This window comes from Apis mellifera, linkage group LG1 (assembly GCF_003254395.2).
Source record: "Apis mellifera strain DH4 linkage group LG1, Amel_HAv3.1, whole genome shotgun sequence".
Lineage (NCBI taxonomy): Eukaryota > Metazoa > Arthropoda > Insecta > Hymenoptera > Apidae > Apis > Apis mellifera.
This window is the reverse complement of record NC_037638.1, coordinates 10,187,935-10,212,373: the sequence shown is the minus strand read 5'-3', so window position 1 is coordinate 10,212,373 and position 24,439 is coordinate 10,187,935. Positions and strand designations below refer to the sequence as shown.

Sequence of the window (24,439 nt, the reverse complement as noted above, 5' to 3'; positions counted from 1 at the left end):
TCTTTATTTATATGTGTTTAATTTGCGGCACTCTAGAGATGGCGCTGATTCCCGAATTTTTACCTTTCTCTGTCCTTTATTATCACATACTTTCCTTGTCTATTCTTACTCTAAATAGATGATCGTGGATAAAATTTAGAATGTCAATTAAACGCATTTCGATTATTTTCTTTCATCATTTCTCTATCATTTCTCTTTTAAAACTATAATGTATCCTAATTTTTAATATAAAAAAATTTAAATTAAATATTATTTCGAAAAAATATAATTTTATTTATACTCCTAATTTAATTTTTTATTAACGCATAATTTTATTTTTGTACATTTATATAATACTACAAGATATATCCTTATTTTAATAACATACTTTTACAAAAACCTATCTTACAAAATATATAATAATCATTATATTAATTATGAAAGATGAACTACTACTTTACATACGTAGAGTTATATAATTCAACTTTGAATTTCTTCATCTTATAACTACTGTATTACATATTTACATCCATCTATTAAAGTTTTTTTTAAAAAATAACTTATTGAAACTTACACTTATAAAGATCAATCGAGATACGATTTATCTTTCTTTCTAGACACGATTTCAATTTTTTGGTAAAATTGGTATACGCGTTTCTCGTGAATCTCGTCTATAACTACTCCCATAACTGGTTGGCGTTAATCTGCGTTGAGTCGTGGATATTTCCCTGAAAATTGCAAAATCGTTATACAGAAGAATTATATATATATATTTTTTTTACAATGTTAACAAACCTGTGCATGAAATTCCGACGCTTTCTCGGCCACAAATGGAACGCCCCGTATATCAGAGGATTTACCAAACTGTTGCTCATGCCGAAGAAGAAGATGATGTTTTGTAATTCATCGCTAACCTGAAAACATTGAAGATCAAAAGTAAAATATCTATAACGAATGTCTTAACACATCCAATTCAAATAAACAAGATTTTTATATTTCAGAGATGTGAAAATGTCTCTTGTACTTGTTAAAATTCATTATCATATTTTATATATATAAATCTTCTTCGTTTCTTCGATGACGCGTTGAATTTATTAAATTTTAATTTTAAATATCTTAAATATAACATATATGTCTCCAAAAGATCCACGAAGAAATCAAGAGACGTCTTAATGAAATTTTCCAAATTGAAAATCTCTTATTTTTTTCTCAAACGAAAAACTACACACAGAAATGAAATATCTATAATGAAAATATACGTGAAGAGTGTTTTCTTATCTCGATAAGAAGAGATGACAAGAGAAGAGAATTTTTTCAGAGGATGAATAAGAAAAAAAAAATTATTATCCAAAAAAGGAGAGAGAGATAAGGAAAAATTATTCATTGTGATAAAATAAACTCACATGTTTATCGGGACAAGAGAACATAAATATGATCATCATCGTGTAATAGGGCGTCCACCAAAATATAAAGGCAGTCACTATAACTATACTGATCCTCAATGATTTAGCTTTTGCTCGATACATTAATTTCCTTCGATTTACATCTCCGTTTACGTGGCATATATCGTTATTGGCCAATTTCACTTTGAACATTCTTTCGCTCCCTGAAAATTTTATTTTTCTCATTTAACAAACTGCTCGAACAAATACGTACAAGATTGTAAAATGAGATTGGATGTAAATCTATTAAACGAAGTTGAAGGGGGAAAAAAAAAAAGTAACATACAGTACAATCTTTCCCAATCCTTTCTAAAAATATATTATATATTTCTTACTCACGAGATATTGTAATTATGGTGAAAACGTAGGTGGCGATGAGGATGCCAAGAGGTAGAAGAAACATGGAAAACAAACCGAACGATACGTAGAGCTGTTCCTGCCAGGGCTCTGTGTAAAATCCATAGGTCACGCATTGCTCGAATTTCTCGACGAACGGCCCCTGGACAACGCGGAATATGATAATCTGAAAATATCAAATGAAATGGGAAATGTCGTGTACGTATATTTCAACGCAATTTTTTCTTCCCCAGAGGTGAATTAACTTTGCAATTTTTGATCGATTGAATTGTATTTTATCAATCTCTTAAGAAATATTCTTCGCGTTTCTATGCTTATATATATATATAAAAAACGAGGAAATCATCGTCAATTATGTAACGATTAATTATAGACAATTTACAATTTTAAATTCCTCGTTATTTTTTTTTAAGAATTTTTTTTTAAGAGTCTACTCGTCTCGATTTGCATTTTTGCGTTGGACTTTTTCAATGAAGAGATTACGCGAGAAGTTACCACATCGAGTTTTAACACAGAATAAGATGGAAAAATCTAGTGAATTATTTTGGAGGATGGAAAATTTTTAAAATCGATTATAATAAAGATTATAATTATTTCAAAAGGGATTTAAAAAAAAGATATTTTACGTAATATAAATACGATTTGTTTTATTTCAATCGTTTCACGTTCGTTTGTCGAATTTTTCACTCTGAATCCCAACGGTGTTTTTATTTGTAATTATTTTCATTTATTTACACAGCCACAATCTGTGCTATCGATCGTAACATCGATTCTCGACGTGTGAATTTAGGGGAGGGATAGGTTATCTCTCGAGTTATTATTATTGGAAAAATGGAGTCGCGATTTAAAAAAAAAAAAAAAAAAAAAGAAAAAAGGTTAGAAGAACGCCTTATGGCTCTCGATCATACTCGAAACATCTACGTTCAATTGTAAACGTCGATGCTCGTTCCACCCGACGGTTAACAGAAATGTGACGTAAGAAAATTTTTTTGGTCGCCGTTTTATCCTTAAAAATTTCCAAAGTGTTTAAAATTTCCAAAAAGGAGAGGGAAATAAACGAATCATGGATTGAAAGTTGTAGCTCGATGAAGTGTAACAATTTCTCGTCAAAATTCACGGGAACAGGTAGCGCCAAGACCATCTGTCAATTAATTACCATCTCTTAAGGTAGTATCGGTTAATTATTATAGATGTATATATATTTTTATATATATAGATATATGTAGATATAGATATACAGTCAGTTGCACAAGTATTCATACATCTTATTTCGATTTAATAAGTTGTGTTAATCAATTTCAATGATAATTCTGTTGTCGAGACTTTGTGAATATGGGTTATATATGATCGTATAATGGGTTATACAGCACTTGTTTCTTTGATTCTAGAGGATAAAATTATCTATGTTATATTTTCAAGTTTTATAAATAAATAATTTGCAATACATGGAATAAAAGATTAAATTAATTGAATTAATTGATATATTGTATTTGTTATAAAAAGTATTTCTAGTTGAAATTCATGTAAAGAAAATATGAGAAAATGGTAAAAATTTGAGGATTGATTTCTGTCTCAAGGAGAGTTATATTTTATAAATATAAAAATTTTCATTAAAAAATCTGATTTTTTAAAATACGTAAATTAGTTTCCCTTGTGACCAATTGTTTCTACGTATTTGAATATTTTTCAAAGATTTTATTGATTTTATTGTAAAAAGATATCCGTTTCTTTTTTTAATTCTACATTATTATTCGGCAATTTTAATACAAAAATTATAAAAGTAATCGAAGCCATTTTAATTGGAAAAAAAAAAAACTATTTTAAATTGATCATTAAATTGTTTATTACATTATACTAAAAACGCTCATTTTCTTCGAATTATCGAAACTATTTTCCATTTTATCAAGCATTTTAAGAATTATTTAACAACGCAATAAGAAGTATGCGAAGTGCGAGTAGCATAAGAAGATATATTTGAATAATAATTTATTAAGTATCTTTATGAATATTCACAATGTCAAGTTCATATTTTATTCAAAATAAGAACTTGGGAATGATCGGGTTAAAGGATATCCGTTCGTTGCTTTATTCAACTCTATCTTTGATGTGTCGCGTAAAAAAATTTCCGATAATTAATTGTTCAAAAACAGGTTAATAATAATAAAAATAAACTATTTTTGAATCAGTCTAATTTAACTTGAAAATTAATATTTTTGAATTTTAACTTGTTAAATATTATCAAAAGACACGAAAAATGTCAACAATTTTCGATATTTTCGAAACAAAATTTCTTTATCAATAATAAATATGTTAATAAATTCAAATTACTAATTATCGTATTAATGATTTTGAATATTTTAGAAACATAAATTATAAAAATATCACAAACTTTGAAATCTTTATTTTAAAATAAAAAATTGTTTTAACAAATTGTTTAATCAATTTTTCTACGTGTTTTCTTCAATTATTAGAATAAATCTCATCAATAGTGTGAGTATATCGTGTAAACATATTTATAATAATTAAATAGCTACGTTTAAAAAAAGTATGATGCATCAATGTTAACCATTTACATCATTTATGTCGAATGAAAATGAATGTTTCTTTCGGATATTTTGAAAAATGGCGCGAAAAATTTTTTACACCTTACGAATACAGAGATTTCTACTAACTGATATTCTTTTGCAGTTTAGAGGAAGGATGCAATCATGGTGAGTGATTCGTCTAAAATTCTCGGGCTAGTCATCAAGGCCATTAAAAATCTTCGCGAATTGAAAGGATCGACTTCAAAAGAAATCTTGCATTATCTCTCGTCTGTCTACGATATATTACCAAATGTAGCGCGTCGTCAGGTTAGCGAAACTTTTTCTTGAATAATAGAAACAGAATCTCCATCATGGAAAGATAGATTATAAAAAAAGATAGATTAGACTAGAAAATTATTAGATTATTAAAAAAAAATAATCAAAAATCGTTTACATCCAAACTTATCCAAAGACTTATCCACTCCTAGAAACAATAAATTTTCTAAATAAAATTATCAAAATGATACGTTACGATTTCTATCAAAACTCACAAAAATGAATTTCCCCTTTCTTCAACTTTCCAATATTTATTAAACACGTCTCGTATCTCCATATTTTATTCCATTCCTAAAACTCAATCCTCGAATCCAAACAGATGCAAACGGCTTTGAAACGCGGGGTGGCGTACGGCATCTTGAAGAAGAATGGCGGCCATTACATTTTACCGACGAACGGGGATATAAAGTGTCAAGAGATCGCGGAGCAAGAGGTAAATCTATTGGACGCCTGCCGAAGAAGCAGGATGCAGCGGAAGATGGGGTGCAAATGCAAAAAACGGCGCAATCGTGGGAGGAGGAAGAGGAGATTCTGCAGATGCAAGCCTAGGAGACGTAGGCGTAGGCGGGCTGCTCGAGGCGGATGCCGAACTCGTAGAAGGCGGAGACGGTCTCGTAGCCGAAGAAGAAGGAAAAGGAAATGCCCGTGCGGCGGCACGGGGCGCAGCGGCAACTTGGATCGGCTGAAAAGGGCCCCCACCTCCCAACAGTTCGACAAATTCTTCCCGCGGAAATCGTTGGAAGGTTACGATTCCGCGGTCAGCGAGAAGAGTTCGTTGTCCAGTGCCTCTTCGATGGAGTAGAAATGCACATAATTCCCCATGGTGTGTACACCTTGTAATTTGGTAAGGTGTAAAAAGTTTGGGTAGAGTATTGTGTGTTACTTTTTCTTTTCTTTTTATGGAATCATGGGGATGTTTGATTTATTTATATTGAAATTGATGAAACTGTGATAATCATGTATGTAGTTTCTTCATTCATTTCTTCATTTCTTCTATCAAGACTTTAGAGTTTTCAGCGAGAGTTGATTTGACAAAATTGTATTAATATTTTTGAGATTCGTCTGAAAATTTATTATTTTGAATTAAAATCAATATATAGGGAATGTTATTGTAAAAGGATTGGTTTTGATCTTAAATAGGGATTACTGAAATGTCGCGGCCAATTTCTTTTTGTTTTAAGCACAAGATGAAATAGGGTTGAGCAGCTTGTACGATAACAAAGCAAAGCTTGAGGCAGCAATTTATTCGAGAAGCTTTTCTTGAGGGGCGTATTCCTATGTTTTGTAAAGTAGCAAATTGATATGATGGTAAACAGCTCGGGGAGGAAATGGAAAATGGTTTGAGATAGAATCAGATTTACCGGAAAGGAAGATTGAATGAAATTTTTTTTACTGCAATAATGATGATTAATATTTGTTTAAGAAAATTAAAAGTGGAAGAAAAAATGGTCAATCAGCTTGATTAAGATAATTATTTAACTAATTATTTTCGAGCCTTAAGATGAAAATTTATAATGTTTAAAGATTTATATATCTTCTTAATTTATATCGTTTCTTTTTTTCTTTACAGTGATACAATGAACACAGTGAACAGTGGTACAAAATCATCTTAAAGAAACTTATAAATCGTCGTATATAAATTAATATAGAAGATTCAAGTACCAACATGTTGGTTGTATAATATATCTTTCTAAGATTGATTCATTTTTATTGACATTTTATATACTCTACTACGTAATTTATATAATTTTCTCGTCTATCCAGTTTTTCTATGACAATTTTTTATTCTCCTTTTTCTGTACAAGTTACATCGTTTTATTATGAGACACATGTTATGTCTTATTTGATAATAATTTTGTAACAGTGGAGAGTGAAAATATATAGAATTTTACTATTAAACTTGTGTAAAATTCTTTTATATACGCTACTTCTTTTTTTTTTTTTTGAAGAACGATATATCTATTTTTTCTTCCTTTTTTAAAACGAATATTTGCACAGATTTTAAGTTCAACGAAAAAGAAAAAAGAAAAAAAAAAGATAAAAAGAAGGAGTCGTAAAATTTTTAATTAATATTAGCTTTTAGCTTCAAATTTGCAAACTGACGTTTAAATTTCTACGTTTTACCCTTTCTTTTTTAATCAGGCCATTCCATTTTTTAATGGACAACGTAACATCGTTACATCTCAGTTTTTTACTTTACCACGAATTTACATATAAATTAGCACTTTTCTCTGACCAGACATCCGGAATTGTTTTGCGCGCCACCATGCAGAATTTTGGTTTTGTCGCGAAAACCGCATGTGATGTTCCGCGGTTTGGGTCAGTTTCCAATTTCGATATGTTATTATTTTCCAGTGTTTTATAATTCGTTTGCTCGTGCTCGTGACAAGTTCTTCATTTTAAGCTTAATTAAAGACGTGACATTGTCTGTGACAATGATGAATTAAAATATTTAAAAATTAAATTCATAATAATCGTCGATTCATATTGAGAAAACAAGTTTTTATCGATTTTTGTAATCTATTAATATTAATGGGGAATCATAGATAATTGTAACAATTACAATATATATGTAATGATTAAGAATTTAAGTTACCTTTTGTGGAGGGAAAAATTCATAATCTATAACTTGAAACTCTAAAAAAGAAAAAAAAAACTCTAAAATTTTAAAGTATAATATGTAATTTTAAAATTGTAAATGAAACCGCTTATAATTCGTTGACTCAATTTATTAATATTGTTTGGCAAATTATTATTCAAAAGAATTTTTTTTTCAAATGAAAATTATTTTCAATTTCATGCTCGTGGCTACTGTTTTATGTAAAATGCGATTAAAAGAATTGAGAGAAACAAAAGTTGTAAGGAAAGAGAGAAGAGAGAGAGAGAGAGAGAGAGAGAGAGAGAGAGAGAGAGAAATAAGCGATTTTCTTTACTTTCTTCTTTCGCACATTTGTTGAAAAGTTTTATCGGCAACCGAATGTTAGCTGCTGTAAATTACTTTTTAATTGCGAATCAGCCACTTGATCGGTTTCACTGATCGAACTTTTAACTCGTTTGGAGCGGACAAATTTCGTCGAAAAGTTTGCTCGATTTCGTATCGCGCGGCGATTGATGAATTAGAAATTTAGAAACGACAGGATTCTCTAAAACAGTAATAGAATCTCGAATAAGAATATTATTCGAAAACACGTAATGAAATTTAATAAAAAAAACTAAAGGTATATGGAAAATGTTAGAAATACTTTATAATAATTAATATAGTAGATCATATATTATTTTTTGTTCGAAAAATTAAGAATAGAGAAAAATTGTATACTTTTTTAATGTTTCGAATATTTATATTGTGTTGCTTTTTCAGCTATGATTTATACCGACACAATATTAATTATTTCATTATATCTTAACTGATATTATTAATGTATCGTTTCTAATCTAAAAATACGCGATTGTCAAATTGTTTCAACCACGAAATTCGATCCTCTTAATGATAATTACGTATCATATAGCACAATGTTTATTTATTAAATCATATTGTGAATTTGAACGAATAATGAATATCGAGAGGAATTCAAACGATCATCATTCGCCATTAATAAAGCGAAATAGTTTGATTATACATTGATTTTAAGCAATATAAAAAAAATAAATAAATAAAAAATAAGAGTATTGAATATTATGTTACATCATGTTATATTAATCTTTTCAGATAATTAAATAAGTTCAATGACTTGTTAACTCGTCTCTCTCTCCTGATTAAAAATTCCCTATTAATCTAGGGAATTCCAACTATATCCCTTATTTACCCTTGATAATTTTCAGAGACTGAACTTTCTCCAACTGCTTTAAGAGTCGTATAATCCAACTCATAGATGTATCAACCTTATCAATCAATTACACTACAGCCAATTAAATTTAAATTTCTTCACTTAGGCTAGTTTTCTAACTGGATAATTATTATTATTATTTAATTGATCAAAAGTGAAAAATGTTCCATTTTGAACTTCCTTAACTTCTACTTTTGCAAATTGTATAAAATATTACAATTGTTGCTTACCTGAGGCAATGACAGTACAAAGGATAATATCCAAGCCGCGACGATGAACTTCAAACATCTGTCAGCGGTGTTCATCCCTTTCATAGGATATCTTATGGCAAAGAACCTGTCCACACCGATCAGCACAAGCACGAACGTGCTCAGATACAGGCTGAACACCTGAAAGAATTTGAACAGTTTGCACGCGACGTTTCCCCATATCCATTCCACGGTGTAATTCCACATCGCTTCCCCGCCTATGCAGAACACGGATACGAAGAGATCGGCTACAGCTAGCTGCAGGATCAACGTGTAGATCGCTGACCAGGAGTGGTGTCTTCGTCGACACCTGACGATCGAGTATATGGTGGCCAGATTGGCCAATATGCTGACGACTGCCATGATGGTCAATATGAGAGACTTAAACAGGGTGTTGCCATTTGAGTGTGGCGCCTGTTCCAAACACGTTATGTTCTTTAAATTGTAGGAATGAAAGGGATGACTCAACTCGCTCGTGTTCCATAATCTCGAGTCAAGGGTTAGGTCACGAGTGTGATTGAAGAAGTTGGTCAGATTATCGCAAGCTAGTAACATGTACGTGGTGTAATTGTTTAATATCGTCATTCTTGATGATTTTTCGTCCTATCCCTCTTCGTATTGTTGTTCTTCATTGTATCTGCAAACAATGAGTGATTCGATGAGTGATCTTTTTCGCGCGTTTTAAAAGATATCATTATTATGTTATGTTTTATACAATGGATAATTTAAAAAAAATGTAAGCAGTATTTAATAAAAATTTGTATACACATTTTTGAATAATCTGTCATCTGAGAAATTAACGTCGATGTAATTGAAAATCCGGTGAATCGGAAATTCAGGTAATTAATATTGAATAATCGATATTATATTGCAAATATTCATGAATCGGATATACGTGGACGATCTTCGAATTTTGTTGAAATTGATCGAGTCAGACGTAAAAATGAAGATGGATTTAAATTTTAATTAAATTATAATAAGGAGATATTAAAAAGAATTTTAATATTTCTAATTTCTGTATGGATTTTTCTAATATCGAAATCACAGTGAAAAAAATATATCGTAAACTTCAATGAAAATTGTTTTATAATTTAAAACGCACGTAATGTTCAACATTTAAAAACATGATGCGTTATAATTCTGAAATCGTGAAAAATAATTTATTCTAGCGTACGTATTCATGAATCTTATAAATTTTTTGTTCCTTCATTTCTGGTCGGTCGTAAAATATTTCCATAAAAAAGAAAAGGAAAAAAAAAAGGAAAAAAAGGGGGGAAAAAAATTCGCCAACATGGACTTACCTTCGATTCTCTTTGTTTTAAAAAAAAAATGGTAGATTTTTCACGTTTCCACGTTTCAGCAAAAAAAATTGCAGGATGGGCAGAGAGTGGACTCGCATTAAATTGGCAAGATTCAGTTGGGAAATGTTATAATAAAGTCTCGTTGCTATTTCACTGGTTTTTTGCATTCGTTGAACATGCGTATCACTTCATTCCTCCATTTGTTCAAGGACTGCTTCTGTTCTACTGTTTCGAACGCATTTTCATTTTATTTATTAAGCATATTCCTGGGATCTTTGATTTACATCGAATAATTTTATCTTTGACATTGACTTGTAATTTCTTGTTTCTTCCAATCCCTTTATACTTCTATTAAGAAGCAAACGTCGCAATTAAGAGCTGTGAACTGAATTATTTATATCAAAAATATATAAGTATGATTGTATAATTATATAGGATATTTAGATTAGAAATTTAGAAATAAAGAAAAAAAAATAGGATTTTTTAATTTTCACTTTTTCTAAAGTTTTGAAATATGTGATATTGGATGAATATTTTTTTATCATATTAATTTAACTATATATACATGTATAATTGAATAGACATCAATATTCAAGTAAATAGTATAGAAAGAATTGAATAAGAAATTAGATCAACTCGTTTATTGTTTCTTTTATTCTCTTCAACGTAGTTATAAAGATTATTATTACGATTGAAATGTAATTTAGATCTTCTGTTACGATTAATAATAATAAGAATATGATAAATTAATAAACAAATGTTTAAACTTTTGTCTCTAACATCATTTGGTCTGTGATGTGTAACAATTTTTTATTTCTTATGTTTTGTTTTGAAAATGATTAAAGGAAAGGAAAAATGCATAATTAATCAAGATTAATTTTTAAAAGAGTTAACGCAATCAATATCCTTCATTTTAAAATGCGAAGAAAAGAGAAATAAATAACAGGAAATATATGTAAATTATACGTATGATTATCGATTGAAATTATACGAGGTCGATTGTTTGTTTCATAAATCATCTCATTAAACATAGTAGAATAATTTTTCGTTGAATTGAACGATGTCAATTATGATTCCGTTATAAAGAAATTATTTTATTTAATCATACTTTCAACGAATCATTTAATTTTATGTAAATATTTTTTTCTATCGTATATTAATACTTATTTATAATCTGTAAAAGTATATTATTATTTATTATACCTTTCATATCTTATTTATCAATATTTATAATATATTGATATACAATATTAATTGGACACAATGGAAGTTATTTAATGATCATGTCTGTATTCTCTCTCTCTCTCTCTTTCTTTCTCTTCTGATTTAGATTCGATAGAAACTAAAATTAAAAAATATTCCATTATTAGCAGTATACTAATTGTTTGTAAAAGCATGCTATGTACCATTAAAAGCACACATTAATTCTGTCAATCAGAATTTATATCCGTTCCAATCTCGATTTCCTGTGTATCTATAATTTATATTAATTTTATATAAACTTACTAATATCTATTTCCTTCGATGTAGAAAGTTTCTGATTCATTATATTCATTTCTCATTAATTTCAATCTCATTTATTCAAACGTTTCATTATTGTTTGATTGATCTTGAAAAGAATAGAATTTTTATATCCCATTTTGATATTAGTTTATTAGTATTTTAATTGTATTCTCATATTTATGAATAAATATCATAATTTTAATAAAGGAAATTGTAAATAATCTAGTAAAAGTGTTATTAGAAAAACCAATGAATAATAAAGATCTTCTCAATGAAACTCTTGTTATTACATATAATTACTATTTACTATTATTTATCACCACACTGCACTGTCACAACTCGATAATTAGCATTATTTTTTTACAAGAATCTATTAAGTAAGAATCTTCTTTTTATCTTTTAAAAACAAGCGTATTTTTTATTGAAACACTCACTAATGAGAGATTAGTTAAAATATTTTACATTTTACAATCGTTAAAAGCTCTTTACATTTTAAATAGAATAAAGTTTTCAGCGAAAAACAAATTTGTTTCAATTATTTTTTATCTCATCAATTTTGTAGTTGCGCAACATAAAAAAAATTTATTCCTGACTTATTTAAAATTGTTAAAATTCTGAAAAGAAAATATTACGTCTTTCCTACGTATAATATTATTGTAATAATTATACTTCACGATCTCATTGACACTAACACGACACGTTTAAGAATTTATTCATTTTCTATTTCATCTTTTTTTTTATCCTTCACTTTTTCACTTGGTCACGCGTTTAATTAACACAGAAAAGAATTTACATCGTAGTTGTTTGAAACTCAGTCATTGCAATGATAAAAACTATACGTTTGTTTATATTATGATTTTAATCCTTTCACAAATTTTTTCCTTTTTAGAACAATCATTGTATCAATTTATTGTACATTGTATCAGCATTATCAATTATAAAATTAATTATAAAAATTAAAAATTTTTCTTAAATTATACATACACAATTGTTATAAAATTTATGAGATATTATTATAGATCGAAAATCAACAATTTTTTAAATTAAAAAATTTCCAAATTATTCTCACACACTCAATTGTTATTATAAATATTTATGAGGTATCGTTAAATATCGATTAATTTTTTAAATTATTTACGGATTATTCGTTTTGAAAATCAGTGATCTTCTGGTTCCATGATACTAAGCCGCCAAGTGGATATCGACTAGCGGTGGAAGACGCTCGCCTTCCATTTTTCCATCTCTTTCTTTCGATTCTATCCACCTTATTCTCTTGTTTGTTTTGCATTTTATGATGCAAAACGATTTAAATGTGAATACATAAGTAATGCATTATTCAATCCCATTTTTCCATTCCAGGAATTCATTATTTTGTTGTAAACAAAATAATATGATTTAAATACGATAACTATTAATTGCATCATATTTCTCATTATTCTGTTCTGATATCATTATTATTATTTTCGTTGCAGTTAATATATAAAAATATATAAAATGACAATAAATCGTAACGAATTAAATATATTTGATAGAATAAGATATAATAATAAAATATAAATGTGTACAAATTATTAAATTAGATTAAATTAGGAATCAGAGTATGAAATGAAATAACGTTGCTCGTTTTTTATAGATATACGATTAATTCTTTTTTCCAAAATTTAAACGTTACATATACTCCATCTGTTTTTAAATATTTTTGATACTTTTTTAATTCCTATAAAATAATTTCCTTTGTCACAATTTTCTATTTTTCAATTTTTCTTCCTTTTTCTAAAATTTTACTTTAAACTAATACCTTCCCAAATTACAAATTACACGTTAAAACTTACACTCACCAAGTTAACTAACAACTTACCACCGATCCCCATTGTCCCAAGCGTTGTAAAAGTTCGAAAGAACAAAACGCTCTCTACACTTCTCTTCCTTCTTTATCAATTTGTCGGAGCAGACTCCATCAATCGGATCCGCTCCAACTTCCCCTCCTCATCCACATCTCTTTTCCACCTTCTAGCCATGGGAACCGGTATTTCATCCCTCCTACGCAACTTTTCTATGGAATCCTCTCATTGAACGATCGCTGGAAACAGATAAAAGAAAGAAGGTAAGAAGATAAGAAGAAAGATGAAAATTAAGCTTCGTTCTATTTGTCATCTGATTTGAAATCTATCAGCTATTTATTTATAAATATTCTATGTATATATGTAACAATTGTTTGGCCTTAGAAATAAATGAAAAAATATTTTAAATAAATTGAAATTACAGATTAAAATAATTTGTTATATTTTTTGATAACCATCTATTTTCAAAAATTTATGTTAATATTAAATGTTATTTATTACTTTGACATTAGATTTTTGAGTGTGAAATATTTTTGATAGAGATGTTAAATTAGTTTCTTTAATCAATTTGATGACCACAAATTTGAGAAACTATTTCTCTTAAATATTATTCTTCATTTTTGATAATTCAAAATTTTTAGAGATTCTTAATTCCTTTGGATGTTTCTTTGAAAATTGATTAAAATTATCGCAATTTCTGAAATGTGGAATGCTATAATAAAACAGATATGAAGAAAATACAAAAGAAAAGAAATTTAATTGTACAATTCCAAAGTAGAACAGAGTGAAAAAATAGAATGATAATGGAAAAGAATTTGACAGAAATCCCGGAAAAAATATTCGTTATTGTAAATTCACAAAGAAATTATTTTTTTAAAATATTTCGTATTCAATATTTTGAATGAATTTTCGTTTTCATATTCACGAATAATTGCTTTTACCTGTGTTAGCATTGAAGTTATTAACTATGTTCAACTACAATTTTGCTTTTACATTGCTTTTTTTTTTATTATGTACTTTTTATCAGAAATAAATCTACATTAAAACTAATCAGATTTTTCTTTCAGATTTTTCTTTCAGATTGTTTCTTCTTCTTGCTCTAATTTATTTTTCAATCAAATATATATTTTTTCTAATACATTCTCAGATTTAACAATTTTTTATGATATGAACATTTATAATATATTTCGAGAAAACTTATTGAATTTTACTTCTATCTCTAAGAAAATGGCAAGAATAGCACATTAAAGAATGAGATGAATATGCACTTTTGTTCCATGAATGCATCAAACGTTGGGAAATGAGAAAAGAAACGAGAAATGATCAGCTCGAGACAAAATCAACGATGTTGTTATTTGGTGAATTCATGATTTAAACATCGATTGAGACTCAATATGAATGGAAGCATAAAAGAATTTTGTATTGTCAAGGAAATAAAAGAATGAGGGTCAAAGAAAATAAAATCTTTTTCACACCTCAATATAGGCCATACAGCAGGACTTTGATATTCAGAGAAAATTGAAAAAAGTGTCATGTGTCAAGTCATGTAGAAATTATTTGAAGAAATTTGTATTTTAAATTGAATTAAATTAAATTAATATTTTAGAAAAGAATACCTTTCTTTGTATCTTTTTATATTTGCTGATTTTAGTGTTAGATTGGCTTTGGAAATTATTTATATTACATTAAAATAATGTAATGTAAATTATATTATCATCCATATTTTAAGTTTATTTAAAAATATGGGATACAAGCACAATTCTTAAAATAATCTCTAAAATATATGATATATATCACTTTGTGTATGCACATATCCATGATAATATTTTATTCATTGTTACACCTGAAATTTCAATTAATTTAGTTATTAATCTTATTATAATTAGTGTATCAAATTCTCAGAAATGTACAAATTTCTTACACATACGCATATATATTATATACACTCGAATGTAAATTTTTTAAACCCACGAATTTTAAACTCGTTGCATTTGTATGACGGATATCGATTCTATATAGATACCTATTTTATATAGAGTGTTTATATATTCATGGAATATACTTTTTGATAGTCGGTTTTTGATCAAAGTAAATGCAAAACTCTACAAAAAAAAAAAAAGAAATATCGGTCGAGGCTAATTTATAAGTTATAACTTATTTATAAGTTATGAGTTAGGCGAAGTTTCATCTTATACTGCCGTCTCACTCATAAGAGGTATGTAGGGAGCAGTTGCTTTAAAGAAAAGACAGGAGGAGGGGGAAAAAAGGGAAGGAAGAGCAAGAAAAAGCGAAGTTCGTTGTTGCTTGATGAGTTTCCCGCTTGATTGGACCGGATCTTCAAAAAGACGATGTTGAAACGCGTGGAAGACGGAAGCCAAAACTTACCAAAACGTTAAACACGCTTTTTTTCTGTTTTTTCTTCGTAGTTGCCTGGATGTGCTGGATTCATCGTTTCTGATTCAATTCTCGATAAACAAATTTGGAACAAGTATTTTAGAATTTTTTATTATTATTGTTTACTACTGAAACTTACAATTTGAATATCATAGAACAATATTACATAAGATTAATCGTTTTAAGATTTTTTTAAATTCAATTTTCATGATGATAAGATACAGGGAAATGGAATTTATTTAAATTTGTTATTTTTCAAGGATAATAGAATCAAAATGTTTAGTATCTATATATAATATAATAAATATAATAAATTATAACAAGTATTTTTCATTCTCTAGATATAATCTATGATATTTTCCACATTTCTCAAGATATCATTGAATTTAATTTGTTCATGATTTAAATATTTTATATATATATATATATATATATAAATGAAAATAACATCTATTATTTATATTGTTTATGTAAAGTATGCAAAATAAAGTTAAGGATAGATATTCTTAAAGCACTTTAGGAATTCGTTATTTATTAATTAAACTTTTTTCATTTACCTTTATCCGAGTTCTTCAATAGTTGTCATCGATAAAGTATTGGAAGTGTGAAAAGTACGACTTCGTTATAGGATTGAAGGCGCTTTGTAATTTTCTTGGTAGAGACGCTATAAGAAACTGAACTGAATGGATCATTTAACTTTGTTTCTTCCATTATTCATCTTGTCTGAGAACTCACAATATACTAAATGCTTTGCTCTAAATGTTGCTTCCTCTTCGGAGAATTTTCATTGAATATCACGGAAGCAAATAAACTTTCTCAAGACTTGTTTCAACTTTATTTAGGCTACGTTTAGACTAATACATAACACGAAAAAAAAGAAACAAAGAAATAATTGTTGCTCATATTTATAATTTTTTTTTTACTAAATGAATGAATTATTTTTTAGATAAAAATTAAATACATTATGAAATTACAAATTTTGATCATTCTAATTTCTCTTGAAAATTATTCCAATTAAGTTTATTCTAATTGTGTTTATTGAAAAATAAATTGTATTCAAAAATTTACAATAATATCAAAATCTTTTTTTTTTTGGAAGTGAAACAATAATGAATGACAGATGATATTTGATCGATTCGCATAGAAAAGATTTGCAAGAGATGTTGGATCACACGAGAAGATTGTAAACCAAATCCAGGTGTTCTTTTGTTGACGTAGCGGCTTGTACAGCTAAATCTTCATATACCATGCGTTTGGTATTGCAAAGCTCGAAGGGACTTTTATTTTATCGATAACAGAGGTGGCTTTCCTGATAAAATATTTTTCCTCTCTCTATCTCTTGTAAAATACTTGGTGAAAATATACTATAACATTGGTCTTGTTCGAGGAAAGATTACGTTAGCCACATTGATGAACATTTACTTTATTCATTTGTTCGAGATTTTCATATGTGTCTGATAATGGAAGTGAAAATTTCCAATTTCTGATGTTTCTTTTAAAATGACTGAATAATCTGTAATCTTCTTTTCTATCGTGGTAAATTTATCTTTCATATAAACGATATTATTTAATATTTTATTTTTTAAAAGTCAATCAAGTTCCGGTTGAATTTTTTTTAAAAAAGATATTAAAAGTTTGTCGTAACAAATAATAATAATTTACAATGTTTAATATGTATGAGTATGGTGAATCTTTAATATTTTTTTCATTATTCACGTGCCATTTTTATTTATTTCTTGATATTTTTTCAATGAATCTTATCATATTAAACAATATTAAAAAACTAATACATTATTTTTTATTTTTTGATTGAATATTAGAATAGAAACTCATGTCTCTGTCGTTGGATAATAAAGTGAATTACATTTTATGTTACTGATATTACTTTTTTTAATCACGAAATGTATTTTATGTTAAATATGATTGTGTATTAAATAATTATTTCATATACACCAATTTTCAATACTTTTAAAAAATTATTAGATAAAATATCTCTCCAGAATTAATTCATTTCTCAAGAATATTTTCTAGGAAATGAAGAAACTTAAAAAAACTTTTCAAAAAAATCGTAGTGCATTATGTAGTGCATTTGGTATAAACATATTTACCTGTAACTGCAGTATCAATAATTAGCTGTTGACGAAGTTCTTCGGTTAATGAGGCTGTATTTCGTGATTCAAAGTTCATTAACAATTATGGCATAACGGGCCACGATACAACTAGTTCGCTTCCGTTCTCTGCTTCAACTCGAAGACAGAAGTTTCCTCAGACATGGAAGTTTCGTTTTTCTTCCTAATTTCACTGCGAAAAGAATTTAATAATTTTTATATAATCGATATTTTGCATCCTATTTTTGTCACACATTAATTTTGGAAAGTATAACAATAATTCTAATAATTATGAAAATATCTTGATATTTACAATTATTTCTCTTATTATAAATTTGAGTATAGTTTAAATTAAAATTAAATTCATTCGTGAATTTAAAAAAAAAAAAGTTTAATTATATTCGAAAAGTACAACCTTCTAATTTTTTCTCTCCAACATAAGTATAATATATCTTTCTATGTATAATATATATAATATTTCACATATAAAGTGACTTTTCATTAAAATAGCTTTTTCAAAGTTTCGCGAACAGAAAGTGTTTGAATTCGTGTCCAACGCAATTTCACGGTTGGGCGATCAAGCTCCCCCATTACTTTTTATTATTATTTTCTTTGTAACTGTATCACAGCGTAGCGAAAAGCAAGAAACGAGTATACGGGAACTTATTTACGAAAATTTATAACGCAAACAGAGCCCGGGGAGAAAACGCGCTCTAAACACAACAAAAGCATTTCCATTTTCCATGATCTAATATTAAATTTGAATTTCGAAACTTAGCAGAATATCACGTATATAACGACCGCGATGAAGTTTAACGATATACATCGAAAGGGTAGAGAGAAGTTCCCAAGGTAAGGGGTTAACGTTCACAAGAACTTGACGTAAACTCTATTCAACGTATCTTCAACTGGGTATCATTCCGTGATGCTTAAAGTAGAACCGAAGCTATTTTACATTCCAAAACTTTATATATAGGGGAATCGAAAGATTTTATTTTTATTTATCGTAGAATTTTTTCTCAAGATTGCGTACTAACACCTCTAACGTTTCATTATTTACCGATGGATGAATTTAAATTAATCGATGAAAATAAAACAAATTTGTTCACAATTCGAAAAGCAAAATTTTAATCTTTATCCACGTGGAAGAATTTTTATCAGAAAGTCTATTACAGTCTGTTTAATCTAAAAATATCTAGTTTAGAAAGGTTTAATAATCGTTTTTTTTATCACGATTTTGCATAATTCATTTTAAATGATGAATAAATCCGATTTATTCATTCTATATGAATAATAGTTAATTATTTTATTCATTGTGTGCGAATAAAAGTATAATTCGATAATTTTTCCCAATAAATATTCAATACATTCAGTTTGACGCATGTTCTTTGGACTTGTTTATTCGAGCTTTGTCGGCGACACGTGGCTAACGTTACAAATGCGACGCAATTATTTTTTTTTATGATTGCTTCATGTTTTTTTTTTTATTAATAACTCGTTAACAAAATCGAAACGAAAGTTTTCACAAAGGATAAAGCTGTTTGAAATTACTTTATAACAATTTTCAGTTAAGCTATGTTCCTTTATTTTCGACTTCGTATAATCTTGATCGATTGATGTACAAGATTTATTTTGAAAATCAATCTAGAAATGTTCTTTTAATTTCCTTTGTTGCGAAAAGAAATTATCGATACGAGTTTTATTAATTTTTAAAGAAAAACAATTATGACAATTGTAACTTAATTTCCAAAGGAAAAAATTCATAATGAAAAGATTTTTATTCGTTCAAAATTCGTTAATTCCTGTCATGAAAAAGTAATTATATTTATGGATAAAAAATAAAAGAAAAAAAAAATCTTGAAGCGACATTCTGAAAACAATATTTACATGTTTCTACGATGTTTCTTTTTTAATTTTATTGGCATAATATTAACATAAAAAATAAGCTGATATTTTTTTCAGCGAAAAACATGCACTTTATCACAAACATTATTTACATTAGCACATTAACACAAATCTAGTTAATCCATAGCAATTTTTCTTTACCTTTTATTTGTATAACCTGAAAACCTAATCGTATCTTTAAAAATCTTTTAAACACTTTAAAACTTACATCCTTCAAAATGAATAAAGAATTACGATTATTTCCTCATGAAACAACTAACAATCGTTAACTCAATGTAAGTCCATCTGCTTACTTATACTCTTGCTACGTGACCATTAATAGATTCCGCATCGAAGATGAGGATCGTACAGCTTAGGGTAGGGAGGACAATGGATCAAAGAAAGTTTCGGTAGCATTGGTCATGCCTTCAGAATGCTCCCTATGTTCGATACGACTTCGTCCAATTTAACTTGGTCTTCGTGCTCGAGTATTTCGGGTGAACGTTCCGTTTGTTTCGTCCAATCGCCGAGTCGTGAATCGAGCATCTTGCTGTTTGACCGGTGATCGCGCTGCAGTCCGGAAATTAGATCGTTTCTCGAGGCGATGGTGTATTGCGCGTCTCGTTTCGCCCATAAACGTCACTGGCAATATTATAAGATGCCAATTTCGATCTTCTTAAATCTTCTTCCATAAGCGATGACATTTCGAACGTATTACAACCGGGATAGATCAGCTTCAGGTTACTCTTCTACTCTGCTAGATTGCATTTCATTCATCGGCGATTGTATTTCGTGTTGAAATATCGTGTAATGATATTGATACGTGTATGTGTTTGAAAAGAAGAGGTTTAAGGAAATATTTGCACAAAAACTAAGAATTATTGTTGATTAAAAGATATTCTCATATTCTATTTTCATCATTGATTAGTCTATAATGAACGATATGCAAAATATCATATTATTGAGCTTACAATTTTTTGTTTATCAATTTATAGGCATCTAGATGAGAACAATGGAAATACAATATATTGAATATATTGAATAAGAAGCTTTTCTTTTTTTCATTTGATAAAAATAGTTTTGACACATTGTTAAAGTAATTATTAATTGTGTATAGTTAAAACTTATATTATTATATTTTATATTCGTAAAATCATTATTTTATCATTTTCTGAAATTATTATAGCTTGTAGAATTATACAAAGTATCTAAATCAATTGAGACAAAAAGTGTGGGATAAAAGCTATTGCCAATTCTTTTTAATACACTCAAATTCGTTCTAACTTTTATAATTTTGGATAATTCGTGCCAATTCGTTGAAACTTTTTTCACTTGTCATAACTCATAATGAATTAACTTACATGAAGGTATTCTGCGTAATTTTTTAATTTCTCGAGCTTCTATTCAAAATGATGTTTTTTTTATAAATATGCATTGAAAAATATATTATTTTAAGTTTAGAAAATAGAGTTATATGATTTAAAAAATGATTATATTATTATGTATTATTATAATTTATAACGAAAGCTTGCAAAAATTATTTGAATAATATTTTGAATTATTTTATTTTTTTCCATCATTCCAAGTTGCAAAGTTTATCTCTTCTTATTTAAACATATTAAAGCTTAAAGCTTCAAGATCAATACGATTATAATTTCCTCCAAAGCATTATTAACAAAATTAGTTTTTTTGATTTTTTCTTACAAAACCAACTATTCTTCCTTCTAATTTAGATCATCATTTCTTTAGAAATTTTTATCTCTGTTTATAATAATCTAATATCTCCTTTAATTTCTCATTACTTTCTGCAATAATGAAAAAATTGTCCTACGTTTTCGATTGTTTAAATTAGAGATATAGAAGTATTTCGTGCACTCTGAAAAAAATTTTAATTTATAGCGAAGCAATGACTGGATATTCTGCGAACGCAAATCTTTCACAGCCAATTTTCTATTTTTTTTCTCCTCGTAATTTAACACCTCGCGCGCCCTCTCTTCGGCTGGTTTTTGAAACAGCCAGGGAACCCCCATGCAACGTAACACGAAGCGGTAAATAATGATCGCGACACGACAGCTCGGCTTCCTCGTTATTATTTACGGCCTACCAGTCTCCCCATATATCGAGGGTAATTAATAATCAGACAATAAACGAACTGCAATAGTCACCTCGGATAGAAAAGTAGCTGTCTCTCTCTCTCTCTATCTCTTTCGATATTCTTCTTTTCTTGCCTTGTCGCTGATGCTGCCATTAGCCATTAGTTTTATTTCTCTCTCTCTCTCGTTCCTTCTTATTTTTACTATTCATTTTCTTTTTCTCAATAGATTCATTGTTGAGAGCACAATTTGTCTCTTCTCGCATTTATTTATACTTATCCTTTGAATTTCTTTTCCTATTTTCAATGCTTCGATGTTTTGATAATTATTTATTTAGTTTTTTTCTGTTTTTCTTTATCTTAAGATTAGCTTGTTTGTGTTATATTCTATTTTGTTTTTGTATTCGTCATTTATATACATTGTTAATTGAAATAATAATATAAAGTTCGCAAAAGAGGGATATTGAAAGGGGATTTAAATGACCACGTAAGGATGATCGCGTTTTTCTCTTCTTTCCTGAGTAATTCCATTTGGGAGAAATCTCGTGTATCGTTCTTTGTGGACGAAACCATCCCTCAGAAGACCCGTATGGTTGGAATAAAATGGTATTTTCCGACATATGATAAAAGACCTTTGCTATCCTGGTAATTTAAAAGAAACAGTCGCGAAAAAGTAATTTCTGAATAAATTTGTACATCATTTTACATTTTGATGAGATCTTTTTTAATTTTCCAATTGCGATGCAAAAAATAATAGGGAATAATTGAAAATGAAATTAATGGATCTCAACTGATTCTAAATAAAATAAAATAAAATAAAATTATTAATTTAAAAAATTAATAATTATTTTTACGTTAAATATCATAATATTATAATAATTGTTAAATAAAAAGTTTCATAAATCAAAAGATATTCATTATAAACCGAATAATCCGATAATATCTGATAATGGCCAATTTCTGATTTAATTGATATATATCTTGATATATCTTTTTAAACATCCATCTATTCTTTCTCTCTACATATATTATACACGCATGGAAGTCATCCGGAGTTATCTGTGCCATGGCATACACGAAATAGCATACTGGAAATATTGCGTCGAATATCGGGTCGCCGTTTATCACTTACGATTCCAGCTCGAGCTTGTAAATCCTTTCCTTTCCTTTCCCCCCCCCCTTTTTTTTTTATTTTTATTTCTACAGTACATACCTTGTCTTCGAGCACGAAACGTTCAAATTGATCGCTTGTCCATGCGTATTTGCGCGCAATCGATTAACGAGTCCCTGTACCGAATCGATACGCCGTGTTTCGTTCCCTTTCGTCGGATAACTTTATTTGGGAAGCGGCGTGTCGAGCTCAATGCGATCTCTCTATTTCTTTTTATTTCGAGAATACGTGACGCGCATCCTGCATCGCGATGCGCGAAACACGAAGTTAAGGGAACTTAGAAATAACGCAATATTTCACGCACTGCACGTACCAAACTCTATGTTCTGTTCCCCTTCCTCCACCCCTGTTTTCCATTCTTGCGCGCGTGCACACGGGATAATGCGATCACTTCCGGATTTGTATAAAAATCGTGGGTATTAATGAATTAATGGAGTGTTACATTCTTATGAATGTAACGAGAGATTAAAATTCCTGATATTTTCGAATATGGGGAATATTATAATTCTTTTTTGGAATTGGATTAACACAATGAATTAATTTTCTTAAATCTCATTCACGTTATTCCCTACAAGAAATACATTAAATCATCCTTCCAATAATATAATAGAATTAAAAAATATAAATACACAAGTAAAATAGAAAAATTTCACCACATTTTCCAGGATTACAGTCAAAGTGATAATAATAAAATAATCAAAAACTTCGTATGAAAAGATTATTTCTATAAAAATTATATAATTACGATACCACTACTTTACTTCGCTTACTCGAGTCCATTTAATAAATACAACACGTTCAGAATTTTTCCCTCGCATTAGCCACGCAATCACGTCACATTGTAGCGGATCTTCTGGGGATGAAAAGTCATGAATGAAATCGTGGCAATTTATAACGCCTACCCCGCTATCTTGCCCCGTCCAGCCCGCGCCACGGATATATAACGTCCACCATTTTACGGGAGGGTCGCGTTCAAGTGTGGGACGAAACTTTTCGCATATTCGCGTGCACAGACGCCAGGGACGATCCTCTTTAACCGGAAACGGGGACAAATTGTTCCAGTCCTTCTCTTCGTTCCTCCGGGTTTTCTTGCAGCGTCGTTTACAATGGAGGGGGTTACGATCGGGTTACGGGTCGACTGTGACGCGATGATAAAGACGGGGGATTCGGTTCTTTTTTTTCCCCAGTCGCATTCCAGGTCACGGTTGAAAAGCTAATCCGGTGGTGATTTTTCGATAGAATTCGCTCGCGATTAATGGAAACGTGATTCCCTGCCTCTTACCTCCGTACGTGGTTTCGTTTAATTTTAAAGCTTCGATCGAATGAAATCAGTTTTTACAAGCTGTTTTTATCGAGGTAATTCGATAATGGATATCGAATTGAATTATTCGGGCTCATAAATTCTTAGGGCGAAAAAATAGATTCGGCATTCGA

General features: G+C 28.9%; 2 protein-coding genes across 5 annotated transcripts; one reads left to right on the top strand and one right to left on the bottom strand.

Moving 5' to 3' along the window:
* Positions 1-279: 279 nt before the first annotated feature.
* On the bottom strand, positions 280-13,471 carry Crzr (corazonin receptor). Of its 3 annotated transcripts, none has more exons than XM_006568495.3 (8): positions 11,519-11,991; positions 11,216-11,354; positions 10,013-10,397; positions 8,694-9,348; positions 1,761-1,944; positions 1,383-1,585; positions 775-893; positions 342-707 (listed from the first exon to the last, which is right to left on the bottom strand). In XM_006568495.3, the coding sequence occupies exons 4-8, from the start codon at positions 9,294-9,296 to the stop codon at positions 605-607; spliced, it is 1,212 nt and encodes a 403-aa protein (XP_006568558.1). In that variant the 5' UTR covers positions 9,297-9,348; positions 10,013-10,397; positions 11,216-11,354; positions 11,519-11,991; the 3' UTR covers positions 342-604.
* LOC102654114 (protamine-like protein) lies at positions 4,236-6,557 on the top strand. Of its 2 annotated transcripts, XM_026444662.1 has the most exons (3): positions 4,236-4,630; positions 4,959-5,462; positions 6,210-6,557. In XM_026444662.1, exons 1-2 carry the CDS (start codon positions 4,487-4,489, stop codon positions 5,439-5,441), a joined length of 627 nt encoding a protein of 208 aa, XP_026300447.1. In that variant the 5' UTR covers positions 4,236-4,486; the 3' UTR covers positions 5,442-5,462; positions 6,210-6,557. The 2 variants fall into 2 exon arrangements, with proteins under 2 accessions (XP_026300447.1, XP_026300445.1); XM_026444660.1 differs by lacking the exon at positions 6,210-6,557 and having other exon boundaries at positions 4,959-6,103.
* Positions 13,472-24,439: the final 10,968 nt, after the last annotated feature.

Bases quoted from the DNA above. Each gene is read 5' to 3' on its own strand.
- Crzr (XM_006568495.3), bottom strand. From the start codon at position 9,296: ATGACGATATTAAACAATTACACCACGTACATGTTACTAGCTTGCGAT. The intron at 1,945-8,693 runs GTAAGCAACAAT...TGATATTTTCAG, and splicing joins TTGTACTGTCATTGCCTCAG to ATTATCATATTCCGCGTTGT. The intron at 894-1,382 runs GTGAGTTTATTT...CAATGTTTTCAG, and splicing joins TCTCTTGTCCCGATAAACAT to GTTAGCGATGAATTACAAAA.
- LOC102654114 (XM_026444662.1), top strand. From the start codon at position 4,487: ATGGTGAGTGATTCGTCTAAAATTCTCGGGCTAGTCATCAAGGCCATT. The intron at 4,631-4,958 runs GTTAGCGAAACT...GAATCCAAACAG, and splicing joins CAAATGTAGCGCGTCGTCAG to ATGCAAACGGCTTTGAAACG.